This window comes from Chionomys nivalis, chromosome 19 (genome assembly GCF_950005125.1).
Source record: "Chionomys nivalis chromosome 19, mChiNiv1.1, whole genome shotgun sequence".
NCBI classification, from domain to species: Eukaryota; Metazoa; Chordata; class Mammalia; order Rodentia; family Cricetidae; genus Chionomys; species Chionomys nivalis.
In genome coordinates this window covers 3,700,029-3,714,153 of record NC_080104.1, presented here as the reverse complement: position 1 = coordinate 3,714,153, position 14,125 = coordinate 3,700,029, and the positions used below count along the sequence as shown (strand labels likewise).

Genomic DNA, 14,125 nt, shown 5'->3' with positions numbered 1-14,125 from the left:
CTATTTCTAAAGCCCTTTCCTCTCCTTTTAGGGACCACTCCCTCTCCTCCTTATCTTCCTTCCCAACCTTTCCTCTTCCTCCCTCCTTTCAGCAGGTGGCATCTCTTGGCAATCCTGGACAACTTGTTTGTCTGGTTTACCGCTCCAATTTTTGCCTCTTTGTTCAATTGGACTTCTTCCCAGCTTGAGTCTTTGTGTGCAAATCTTTGAGCTTTGCCTGGGGGAATGGAGGAGACACTGTTCAACCTACAATATCACACTAAAAAATGGTATGGCTTGGATGTGGCCCAGTTGTATAGGATTTGTCTAATTTGTTAATCACTTGGGTTGATCCCCAGCAAGAGAAGGGGGAGATGTGTGTATAATATATAATATACATGTATGTATAATATGATATCTGTCTATACGTATGTCTCTCTGTAGACATATATATATACACGCTAAAGTGTGTGTGTGTGTGTGTGTGTGAGAGAGAGAGAGAGAGAGAGAGAGAGAGAGAGACTAGAACTTAAATTTCATTAAGTCAAATGATTTTTTTTTCTGACTGGTTCTCTAAAAGTTATTATCATAATATGTAGTGAATATAAAATAATTAAGAATTATTTTAAACGTTGCTCTTTTTATCTTTGTATGTGTTATTGGGGTTCTATTGGGAAAATAGAAAAGAAAGCCTAGCTGAGTGGGCTTGAAGTCTCCCGTGCAGTTCTGGAATGTACCCCATTTCCTGCTATGGCCTATGCTGATGCCTAGAAAGCCAGAGACAAATGACGATTTTGTGAATTTATACCCCAAACGTTTGGTGCCAAATGTAGCACAGATATTAAAAATCCAGAGACAGATATTGGGGTTCAACTTAAAGACCAGAAAAGCAAAGCAGCCAAGCCACTAGGGAGTTCTTACCTCTAAGAAATCTTCAGACTGAAAAAGAGAGCCAGTTCCTGTCTCATCTGTAGTGCTAGGATTAAAGGCGTGCACCACCACTGCCCGTCCTCTATGGCTAACTAGTGTGGCTGCTGGGGTTGAAGGTGTGTGCCATGTCTGCTTGGCCTGTTTGACTGGCTAGTGTGGCTATTTTGCATTTTGATCTTTAGGCAAGCTTTATTTATTAAAATACAAATGAAATATCATTACATGGGATTGTAGGCATAACATAGTGCCTGTGTATAGACTGTCTTTGAGGATGGTAAGGGCCTTTACTTATTAGTCACCTTTGCTGGCCCAAAGGTTTTTTGTTTGTTTTAGGGACAGAGTCTTGCTGTGTAGTCTAGACTGGCCTTGAACTCGTCATCATCCTTTCTCAGTCTCTTGAGTGCCAGGATTATAGAAAAGTGCTGGGATTATATGTATGAGCTATCATACTCGATTTAATAAGTTTAAAATTATATTTGTTTTCCAGTTAGAGTGCACGTGGATATATATGTGCGTGTCTGTACGTGTACTGCAGCATCTCTGTGAAGGCTAGATGGCAACCTGTGTTGTGTGTGTTCATTTTCTTCTACTCTGGGGAAAAGACTGAGGTCATCAGCCTTGGTAGCAAGTACTCTTACCCACTGGGCCATTTTGCTTGCCCCATATATTTTAATATTGTTTCTGGTAACATACCTCAACTTAGATTGCCGTGGGAATTAAACTGCTAGGGAATTAACCCAGTGTCTCAAGCATGCTACAAGTGATATAAGCTATAGTCCCAGCTCCTTCACTTTTTTTTCCTTTGAGACAGGGTTTCTCTGTCAAACAGTCCTGCTGTCCTGGAACTCACTCTGTAGACTAGGTTGGCCTTGAACTCACAGAGATCCACCTGCCTCTGCCTCCGAGTGCTGGGATTAAAGGCGCGCACCACACCGCTTGACTTTTTTTCTATTTTTAGTTTTGTTTTAGTTTTGTTTTGAGACAGGGTCTCTCTATGTAGCCCTAGCTATTCAGAAACTTGATATGTAGAACAGGCTGTCTTTGAACTCACAAAGATCACCTGTTTCTGCCATTCTGCCTCCCTAGTTCTGAGATTAATGACAGGCTCTCAATATGTAACCTAGGTTGGCCTTGAACTCATGACCCTCCAGTCTTAAACAAGTTAAATTCTCAGATTATAGGTGGGTACCACTATACATGCTTTTTTTTTTTTTTTTTTGTCATTGTTGTTCTAGGCATGCAAGGCAAGGCTGTACCACTGAGCTACATCCCCAGAAGATATCTCTTTCCCTGGACATGCTGTCCCTATGACGTGCCCTTCTTGCCTTCTACTCTGGAGTGCCATGGGGCCACAAAACCATTGGACTGTCATTGTTCTGTTCCATGCCTCCTTCTTGTCTTCTCTTGCTTTTGGAGTTTTCTATTTATTTAGAAAAAAAAAAATCACAGTTTCTGAACCAAAGAAATCAAAATTGACTTTGTAAAACCTACTGGAGTCCTGAGATTTTGTGGGAAAGTAAAATTAGCCGGTTTTTCAAGGAAAACCATATATATTGAATCCCCAGACATGTTTAAGTACAGTATCTATTGTGTGGGAGAATAGATTCAGCATTCTATCACAGTGGCTTAAATTAGTGTGATTAATATTAAATAGAAATGTAAGACTTGATTATTATAAATCCTCCTGCTTTGAGACTTGTGACTAGAGGTTTATGAACCCTGGGGAACAGGTCTATTATTTTACATTAGGCAGAGGCAAGTAGGGTGTAAACTTGTCTTTCTCCGCTGTTTGCACTAAGCCCAAGTAGTAGTGAAGTTATGATCTCCAAATGAAAGTCTGCAGGCTCTTACCCAGGCTTCAGAGGTGATTATTTGTTCACCTGAATTTCAATGAGGAAGGCAAGTTTTTTAAAGTGTTTTTTTATTTTTTGATCTGATTTTTAACTTATTTATTTTTATGTATGTGAGTGATTTGCCTGCCTACATACCTGTTGCTGAGGAGACCAAGAGAGAATGTCAGATTCCCCGAGAATGGTGTTACAGAGCCACCATGTTGGGTGCTGGGAATTGAACTCAAATCCACTGGAAGAGGAACCAGTGCTCTTAAACATCTCTCCAGTCCCTTAAACATATTTTATTTGTATTTGTTATTTTTAATTTTATGCACATGGGTGTTTTGTCTGCTCATATGAGTGTGCTTTGATAAGCAACCCCACAGGGAGACAAGTTTTGGATCCTTGAATTCTCTTTATCCGCTTAGTACTGGGGACTGCACATACTGTCTTGCCTGTAGAAAGCACTCGGGCTGGCTTTCACTTCCTGGCTGCACGGCAGTTCCACGAGCAGCCATGGACGGGCACCCTTCGTCCTTGTCCTCCTCACCTGCAGTTGTCGCCTTACTTCTCTCTACATAGCACTGATGCTTTGAAATACAATTTGCTCATTTTGTGGTGGCTGGCAGCTTGCTGCGCCAGAAAAGGCTCTTTGTTTTCTGTCATATAGCAAATGTGCTGCCATTTTCCATCTTTTTTTTTTTAATTGAAGGAATGTTTGTTTATTACATTGGGATAGTCCAAGTGTACAGTGCTTATAGAGTCTATTCAACAAAATGCAACCCAATCATCATTGCATAAAGATGTAAAATTATGACACCTTTAGTGTAAACAATTTGAGAAAAATCTTTAGTATTACAGATAAACATTTCTTATATTGGACACTGAAATTATGATCCAGAAAAGGGAAAAAAATTATGAACTGGGATTCATTAAAATGTAAAACTTTCAGTCAGCAAAGGATCACATTGCAAGACAAAGAACCTTTTCTCTGTAGGCCTCTCACCTGGTGAAGGACTCCTATTCAGAATATCACATTTCAACATAAAAGTGATGAACACAATAATACAAAGAACAAAAGATGTGAAGACACCTTTCATGTAAGATACTATAAGAAAAATTTACATGGAAAAATGATCAACATTATTGGAAATATAAGCTATCTTCATATACCAACCAGAATGACTGCTATAAAAGCCAATGGCAACACCAACAAGACAAGGATGGAGAGAAACTGGGTAACTGCTGCACTGCTGCTAGAGGAGTCTAAAAATATTTTTGCTGGTTTCTTTAAAACAGAAAATACAACTCAATAATTACCCCCAAAAATTTATCCTAGAGTGATAGTTAGACAAAAACTTATATAATGATAGTAGAGAGGCTTCATTAACCATAGTTACAAACTGGAAACAATGTAAATAATCCTTTCATAGAGGAGAGTTAAACTGTACTGCTTCCTCCATACCACAGACTACAGCTCAGCAAGGAAAAGGAACCAACAATTGATATATACAACAGTCTATATGAGCATCCAGAGAATAAAGTTCAGTTTTAAGACCTAAAATTCCCAAAAGTTACATAGCTCATGATTCTATTCAGGCCGCAGTCATCATTTATGATATGATATTATACAACTAGCACAACTCAGTAGTCATTGGGGATTAAGTAGGATGATGAGGAAAGTGGATTTGGCTAGAAAAGGTCAAGCTGAAGGATCTGCATAGTGATGGATGTGTTCCGTATCTTGACCATTTCAACGTCAGTTAGTTAATCTTTTTTTTTTATTGAAAAAAAAATTTTTTCCACCTCCTCCCCGCCTCCCATTTCCCTCCCCTTCCTCCCGCCCCTCTCCCCTTCCCCTCACTCCTCTTCTCCTCCCTCTCCAGTCCCAAGAGCAGTCAAGATTCCCTGCCCTGTGGAAAGTCCAAGGTCCTCCCCCCTCCATCCAGGTCTAGGAGCCATTTTCCATCTTAACCTGGGCTTTTCCTCCCTCTTGGAACTGTGGCAACCATGATACCCAAATGAGCAGAATCAAGAAGCTTGTTCTTAGCTATGGACAGATATGTAAGATCAACTTTAGAGTCATCCTACCTGTTCTTATAGAGACAGGGTTTGCGAGGGGGCTTATGAAAGGGAGAAATGTCCAAGTAGTTATAGTGGTATATTATTTGTGTTTTATAAGTAAAGTTTACCTGAAGATTAGAGAACTAGTCAGCCATATAGGCCAGGGAGTGGTGGCACACACCTTTAATCCCAGGACTCAGGAGACAAGGAGTTTGGACCTCTGTGAGTTCAAGGACACCCTTGGCTACAAAGAATGACTGTCAAAAAGAGAAACAGAGCTCACACGAAGGTGATCCCAGCAGAGGTGATCACACATCTTTAGTCCCAGCACTAGGGAGGTGGCGACAGGAGCAATATGGCTGGGTGGAGAGAGGAATTTAAAGGGTAAGAATCAGGAACTCAGTGAAGTGTGGAGTCTGAGGTTTGGTAGTTTGAGGCTCGCCTCTTCAGTCTGAGCATTGGTAGAAGTAAAAGGTCTCTAGTGGCTGGCTGCTTTGCTTTTCTGATCTTTAGGTTGAACCCCAGTATCTGTTTCTGGGTTCTTATTATTTGTGCTACATGTAGTCTTCTGGGAATGTACAGACGTTTCCTGGGGATCTTAACTCTGCCTCTAGCCAGGTGGTGGTGGCACACGCCTTTAATCCCAGCACTTGGGAGTCAGAGGCAGGTAAATCTCTGAGTTCGAGGCCAGACTGGTCTACGGAGCAAGTTCCAGGATGGCCAAGGCTACATAGAGAAACCCAGTAAAAAAAAACCAACCAACCAAACAAAAACTCTGCTTCTTTTCCCTCTGCTTTTGGGCCTTCTTAGTTGTTGCTGTGGCAGCTGGCATGGGGCTAGGGCATGCTAGTTTGCAGTGGTGTTATGATGGAGTTGGAGACTGTCATGTAGTTACCCCACCTGCCATATTAGATGCGGTAGTTTTGGTCAGTTCTCTAAGAGGGATTCTGGTCTTCAAGTATCCTGTCGTCAGAGATAGACAAGTGCAGCCAGGGTGCTGGGTGGAGGCCGAGGGTCAAGGTTGGTTGCCTTTCCTCAGTCTCTCTCCATCTTATTATTATTTTTAAAAGTTATGTGGTGTGTGTTGAAAGGTATATTCACATGCGTGCAGTTTCTGGCAGATTCCAGAAGAGGGTGTTTTTGAGATAGTCTTTCACCGCAGCTGGAGCCTACTGCTTTGGCTAGTAGACACTGAGAGCATTGGTGTCTTAGGTTTTCTAGCGCAGCGACGAAACACCACGGCCATAAAGCAAGTTGGGGAGGAGAGTGCTTATTCAGTTTGCACTTGAGCTTTGCTGTTCATCACCGAAGGAAGTCAGGACAGGATCCTGGAGGCAGGGGCTCATTCAGAAGCCATAGATAAGTGCTGCTTACTGGCTTGCTTCCCCTTGGCTTGCTCAGCCCACCTTCTTTTAGAAGGCAGGACCAGCAGCCCAGGGATGGCACCACCTACCATGGTGCCATCTCCATTCATCAGTAATTGAGAAATGCCTTACAGCTGGATCTTGCGACGCATTTCCTCAGCTGAGGCTTTGTTCTCTCTGATGACTCTCTGTTTGTGTCAGGTTGACACAAGAAACTAACCAGTACTACTTACTAGTAAATGATATCAGGGAAGGAATGGCCATGGCCACTTCCAGGAGTAACAGGATCATTCAGTCCAAGGACATTAGCTGAAGGCCTCCCAGCCACACAAGCATGGCAAGCCTGGTGTTGTAAATAATATATCCTTCACGTTTGTTTGCTGTTTTACAGCCCAGGTTACCACACAGAGGCGAAATAAGTCAGCTTCATTCTTTCCTACAGAGCTAAGGAGGGAAACTTGAGATTCATATCAAATATTCCAAGCTCTTTCTTGTCCTCTCACTGTCTGGGAGTTTGGCTTATTTATGAAGTTAGAGGTTCAGAGTGTCTGAGAACGGCCCATTCCCTGGGGAAGGCAATAGCAAAATATTTGGGATGCAGATACTATCAGAAGAAGCAAAACTTAACCACCACCCAAAGCACCCCATTTGTTCTCTCTTGGTTTTATTTCTCTTACATATATAGAAATTTACATGGCATAGGTGTGAGTCCCTTTCGTGGCTCTCTTGTAAGACTGTTCATGGCTGTTCATCATAAAACTCTGTTTCTTTCTTCATTCCCTTCTAGGCAGAAGAGTCCTGTAAATGCAATGGCTGGAAGAACCCCAACCCCTCTCCCACTCCACCAAGAGCAGACCTCCAGCAAATAATTGTTAGTCTGACTGAATCCTGCCGGAGCTGTAGCCATGCCCTTGGTAAGTCCCCAGATCAGCCTCCCAAAAGGGACTGAAAACGTTCTCTACCACATCTAGACAACGTGTGTCTGTGTACCATGTTTGTGTCAGAGCCTGTGGCGGACAGAAGAGGGTATCAGATTCTTTGGGACTGGAGTTATGGATGGTTGTGAGCTGTCATGTGAGTGTTGGGATTCGAACCCAGGTCCTCTGCTAGAGAGCTAGTGCTCTTAATTAGCTGAACTCCACTCCAGTCTTCCTAACACTACTCTTGGGACAAATCTCCTCCGCCTCTTTTTGGTGCTGACAATGAAACCAGGGCTTTGCACATATAGAGCACGTGCTTTGACGCTGAACTATGACACCAGCCCTAGATGAATTTATCTTCCTTTTCTTACACATGCGCGCGCGCGCACACACACACACACACACCCCTAGCTGCCTTTCAGGTCTCATTGTGTAGCCAACCTGATCTCAACTTCATGATGTTGTGCTTTTTTCCTCAAGTGCCAGGATCACAGATATGTGCAAATTCTGTTTCTGATCAGTTCAGTGGGGAACTGGTTGTTCTTAGATAACAGCATTTTGGTTATCTAATGTATTGCACTTGTCTGCCTGTGCTAAGTAAGCCTGCTTTACTGTCCAGTATGGCAAGGACCGAGCATTGGACAAAACAGCATCACCAAGTCCTCCCTTACTCCTTTATGCACCATCTGTAAAGGGTGGCGTTGTTGGCTTTCTCTTTCTCACAGTTTGCTGCTGGTTCAAATGGTGCAGCCCCGCCTCTGAGGTCAGCCCCCTTTAAGCTGAGTCTGATGTTTTGTTTTGTTCTCTGCTAGAGCGTATTTCAGTATTGACATTTCACTACTTGCAAAACAAAAGAGTCGGCAATGACGGTCTGCACTGGGAGTGGCTGCACTAAAGCACTCCTCCAAAGGAAGCACAGTCTAGATCTCACAGGAAACCAGCACACTAAGAAGTGCATCCTTGTGCTGACTGACCTGGTGTCAGAAGTAATCTAAGATGTGATTAAAAGAAAAACACTTTCATTACAAAACATCTTGTTTGAAGCTGTAGGCTGTGTTAATCATTTTTAAACAGTGCAAAGTAAAGAGTCCAAAAGTACCAGAGATGTCTTAGTTTATAATATGCCAATTTTATATCCCATCTGTGGGTTAACAGACTGGGTGGCTGCTCTTTGAATTGAATCACCTGGGAAACACAATGCACTTGATCTATGCCTGGGCTCTGGCTGTACTGAGTGGGAAATCCTGTTATCCCAAATCAATTACCATTTGAAAAAGTTTTTTTTCTTCCCTAGCTGGGAATTGTGTGGTTCTGTGCATGTAATGCATGCCAGAATTGGCACGAGTGACAAACTTCAGCTGACTTTGTTTCCCTTCATGTTTCTGAATAAGTTTTGGCAGCAGATATCCTTCTTTTTCAATATGTAGCGAAGAATGGAAAAATAAATATTCAATTATTTTATTCTATTTAATTTTTTTGGTCCTCAGTGCTAGAAATCTAGTTGAGGACATTGTTTCAATGAGGTAAGTACTATACCACTGAACTGTTCTCCAGAGTGTGCACCAGCAGTGTGTACGTGGATGCGCATGCATGTATGTATGTGTGTATTTGTATAGCTCCATGTCCTTTATACTTGCAAATTGACACCTGAAATTAACCTGTGCATAAATTAAGATGTACCTCGAAATTAAATTAAAAGTATTTTGTAAAATAGTTACTTATTTGAGTTTATTTTATTTACTTTCTGACAGTTTCATACATGTGGACATATTTTGTCATGTCCAATCTCAGCTCTACCCCCATCTTCTCTCACCCCTCAAATGCATCTCCCTCCAACTTCTATGTCTCTCCTTCTACTTTGTCATCTACTGAGTTCAGTTAGAGATGCCAGTAGGAATGTTGAAAAGTTCTGTTTTTATAGCCTCATTTATATTTAAAGAACTAGGTGCTGGACAAGATGGCTTAGTGGTTAAAGAACTTTTTTTTTTTTTATTTTTTTATTTTTCGAGACAGGGTTTCTCCGTAGCTTTTGGTTCCTGTCCTGGAACTAGCTCTTGTAGACCAGGCTGACCTCGAACTCACAGAGATCCTCCTGCCTCTGCCTCCCGAGTGCTGGGATTAAAGGCGTGCGCCACCACCGCCCGGCTTAAAGAACTTTTGTACAAACCTGATGACTTGAGTTCAATTCGTGGATCCCATAAGGGGGAAGGAGAGAACTGCCTTTCCAGAAATTGTCCCCTGACATGCACAGGCCCCCACGCAGCAATAAAAACTATTGTTAAGAAAAGGGAAGCGATTTGTTGTTTGTGTGGGGCCCTGTCCGTCTTAGCTCCACCCTGAGTTCCACTCTCAGAATCCTCATGGAAAGTAGCCCTCCCCAATGGCAGGGACACCATGGCCTTCCTGAGTACATCCCCATTTAATTAGTTTAGAAAACAGAACAGTGTAAAACAACCTTCCTAATGCTGCCACCCTTTAATATAGTCCTTCATGTTGTGGTGACCCCTAACCATAAAATTATTTTTGTTGGTAGTTCATAACTGTAAATTTGCTACTGTTACTAATTATAATATACATATCCGATACTTAGGATATCTGATATGTGACCTCTGTAGAAAGGTTGTTTGAACCCCCAAAGAGGTCATGACCCACAGTTTGAGAACCACTGCTCTACGGAAAAGAATAAATTTTGATTCTTTTGACAGAGATAGGGTACCTTCATGTAGACCTCCTGCTTTAGCCTTCCAAAGCCATTGCACTGGCAATCCCCCACCACTCCTCTTCCTACAGAGTTTTCTTAAATGGAAACAAATGTACAATTTCAAGAACTCTTAGGATTCTTGCTGGAATGCTAGCTTTTCTCAGGGGTCTAGAAAATTGTTTTGTGAGATTACACTATCCTCCCCATGCTTACAAAATGCAATCATAGAGAGTTGCTGACACACACCAACTAGTTTAACAAATACCTTGGACATATTGCCCATGTAAAGATCATTAACATTTGTTTATTTTGTTTTATCTAACTCCTACCACTCCTCCTCCATCTTTTATCCCCTCACCAGCACCTTTTGGGTATTTTAAGCAAGTTCTCTGGGCATTTAATCTCACCTTATGCATACAGATTACTTCTCTCTTTCTCTGAACCCCCCGCCTCTCTAACCCCCCCCCCCCCGCCTCTACCTCTCTATCTCTCTGTGTGTATGTGTGTTCATGTGGACATGGGCGTGAAGATCAAAGATCAACCCCAGTGTTCTTCGTCAGGAATACCATTATCTACTTCGTTTTTGGTTTGTTTATTTAGTTTTGTTTTTTCCGAGACAAAGTCACACTGTGTACAGCTGGCCCAGAACTTTATGTAGACCAGGCTGACCTCGAACTTGCAGAGGTCAGCCTGCTTCTACCTCCAGACTACTGAAATTCAATATATGCACCACCAACCTGAGCTAGGTAGCTTTCTTTTTGAGATAGGCTCTCTGTTTGACCTGGGCTACCCCCAGTTCTGAGAATATAGGCATGTGCCAGCACACTCTGATGAAGAATGCTGTTCCTTGTTCTTCAACCACTAGCGTCATCAGTTGGTATTGCCATTTTCAGTGCAACTGAAAGTTCTCTGTTATGGATATTATGTCTATCTTTTTATCTATCCGCTTTCTAAGGAAAGTAGAGGTAGCTTCTAAAGTCTTGTTTTGTAATCACTATTCTCATGCTTCAGCTCCTACTATTGAAATGACAGACACTAGGTGGGGGGCACCTTTTATTTTTGAAAAATACAACATCATAAGGCTTGTTTTGTTTGTTTGAGGTTGGGTTTCACTTAACCATGGCTGGCCTTGAACTTCTCATTTTCTCCCTCCTCCCCAAGTTTAGGGTTTGAAAACGTACACAGTGACACCCAGCCACCTTTGAGTTTTAGCTGTACTGTAAGTGAATGCAGCCAGCATGCAGGTTGTGGGGCTTAGGGTCAGAGACTGGACCAGGCAGCCTGGTTTTCCATCCTCCCTTCTGCACAACACGTTTTACTGAAGATTGCTTCATGCCCCTCCCTCCCCAGCTTCAGATCTGGTTGCCCATACCCTATGCCTTGCCAGGGAATTCTTATCCTCCCAAGCCTACAATGCTAACAGATGAGGTATCTCAGAGGTCTGCTGAACGCTCCCTGTGTATAATTACAAACACATAGCTGTTGTTTTTCTGAACTGTGATTCGGGGTTGCTGACCTTTGCTTGCAGCTCAGAATATATTTAATCCCTTGGGTTAAATTGGGTTTATTCCTCATTGACAATATCAAATTGCATAATGTTTTCAAGAAAGAGGGGGGAAGAGGGTGAAATGGCAAGAGAGAGGGCTAACTGGCTTTACTGAGTGGCATTGGCCCACAGATAAGGTCTTGTAGCTTAGACTCGGTAAGTGCGGTGTTTAAAACTGAGCCCTGTGTGCCTAACAGCACTTGAAATGTGGATCATTGATAAAGTTTAAAGTGTAAAATGTGTAAATTGAAGGTGGACTACAGCAAATGAATGTAAAATACATACAATTGTCTTAGTTACTTTTCTATTGCTGTGATAAAGCCTTTTCATTGGGCTTACATTTTCAGAGGGTCAGAGTCCATGAGAGTGGGGTGACAGTGGCAGGGACAGCTGGGTGCTAGCATCTAGATGTGCAAGGAGGAGGCAGAGAGTCTTTTGACCACTGCCCCCCACCCCATCTTCTCTAACATGGTCACACCACCTAATCTTTCCCAAGCCATATACCAAGTGGGGACCAAGTATTCAAACATCTGAGTCTGTTAGTGACTATTCTCTTTCAGACACCACAGTAACTTTCAAATATGGAGTATACAACAATAGTAATTGTTTGATATATATTAAGTTAAATATATGATTAAAGTGGACTTTGTCTACATTTACTTTTTTAAGTAATTTATTTATTTTTATTTTATGTATATTGGTATTTTGCCTGTATGTATGTCTGTAATGGTGTCAGATCTTGGGAGTTACAGACAGTTGTTAGCTGCCATGTGGGTGCTGGGAATTGAACCCGGGTCTTCTGGAAGAGCAGCCAGTACTCTTAACCACTGAGCCATCTCTCCAGCCCTACATTTACTTTTTTAATGTTTAGGGGCATGGCGTCAGAATCAGGGTTGGACCATGCATCACACATGTGTCTACACTCACATATCCCCAGTGATACTTTTTTATTTCAAATATTTACTTACTTACTGTGCTTGCATGTTTGCGTGCATGTGTAAGAAGTTAAGAGGAGAATGTTCGGAGTAGGCCCTCACCTTTGCTTTACTGAGATGAGGTCTCTCTGGTTTCTGTTATTTGCTGTAGTTGCCTGAGGGCCTCAGGTCTAGGCTTGTGTGAAGCCAGCACTTTAACCTGTGGCGCCATCTCCACAATACTTCTTTGTTCTTCCTCTGTAGCTTTGGAGCCTGTCCTGGAACTCGCTCTTGTAGACCAGGTTGGCCTTGAACTCACAGAGATCCACCTGCCTCTGCCTCCCGAGTGCTGGGATTAAAGTCGTGCGCCACTACTGCCTGGCTGAGAATCAGTTTTTATATGATCAGTTTTTGCCCATTAGTCTGTTAACAGTTTTCATTGCATGCATTAATTTTCTAGCCTTCCCACTTCATTTTTCTAAAGAGAAAAACTGATTTTAGGCAGTATGGTAGCACATGCCTTTAATCCCAATACTCAGGAGTCAGACGTAGTTAGGTGTCCGTGAGTTCAAGTTCAGCTGGGCCTACTTATTAAGTTCTAGGGCAGCCAGAGTTACATGATGAGGCCCTTAAAAATAATAACGACAGCAACAACAGCAAAACCCCAAAACTAAAAACCAAAAAATGGACCACAACAGACTGATTTGTGCTGCTTCCAAATCATGCAGACACTTTGAGTTTCCTTCCAGTTCAACAGACCTCAAAAAAGTTGGCAGGCCAGCCTTGAGAAGTACAGGTAAGTATAATTAGTCAGTGGAACTTAGCAAGGGTCATGGCAGACAGTGACCACGACCTATCTGTCTCCTGTTAAGCAACAGCTCATTGTGATTTTCAGCAGCAGCAGCAGACACTCAGCAAGTACCTCTTGGCTCTCTGATGTTTGTAACGTGACATAGTGTTGAGTGGTGCCAGGGTGCACTCTTCTGGAAAGATATCGTAAGATGCCCAGTTGTCTCCCCTGGCCCTTAAGGTACACCTTCTCTCCACTTCACCCCACCTGTGTGAGGTGCACACAGTGGACACTAGAGCATGCGACCCCCAGGAATCTTTCTTAGGTGTTAGAATATGGCCATTCTTTTTTTTTTTTTTTTTTTTTTTTTTTTGGTTTTTCGAGACAGGGTTTCTCTGTGGCTTTGGAGCCTGTCCTGGAACTAGCTCTGTAGACCAGGCTGTCTCGAACTCACAGAGATCCGCCTGCCTCTGCCTCCCGAGTGCTGGGATTAAAGGCGTGCGCCACCATCACCGGGCTTGAATATGGCCATTCTTAAGTAATTTTTATTTATATTTGTAGGTAAGGTCTCACTTTGTGTCATAGGCTGGCCTTGAACTCATGATTCTCCCGTGTTAGCCTCCTGTTTTCCTGAACAATTTGGGATAATTATATCCATATTTCTTTTTTTTTTTTTTTTGGTTTTTCGAGACAGGGTTTCTCTGTGGTTTTGGAGACTGTCCTGGAACTAGCTCTTGTAGACCAGGCTGGTCTCGAACTCACAGAGATCCGCCTGCCTCTGCCTCCCGAGTGCTGGGATTAAAGGCGTGCGCCACCACTGCCTGGCTATATCCATATTTCATAACTGGCTTTTGGAAGACTATTTGAGTTGAAGCAAGGCCCAATAGATTTGACTATTAAGTTCAAATGTATTGTATTATAGAGTAATTAGCTGGATGTGGTGAACTGTTATCATCCCAGTACCAAGGAGGAAACCAAAGCAGGAGAACAAATACGAAACCCAAACTATCAAACAAAAGTTTAGCTTATTTGGAAATAACTTGGTTCTTTGTTTTTATTTTTGAGACAGCATCTTCCTGTGTAGC

At 42.4% G+C, this 14,125-nt stretch overlaps 1 protein-coding gene across 2 annotated transcripts in view; it reads left to right on the top strand.

Moving 5' to 3' along the window:
- The window catches only part of Kat2b (lysine acetyltransferase 2B), a 121,127-nt gene that overhangs the window by 27,629 nt on the left and 79,373 nt on the right, over window positions 1-14,125 (top strand). For both annotated transcript variants that reach the window (XR_009058770.1, XM_057794843.1), the window contains exon 2: window positions 6,957-7,083. Coding sequence is in view for 1 of the 2 variants with exons in the window: in XM_057794843.1 (XP_057650826.1) it covers window positions 6,957-7,083 (127 nt within the window). In the remaining variant the exon portion in view is untranslated. The remainder of the gene's footprint in view (window positions 1-6,956; window positions 7,084-14,125) is intronic.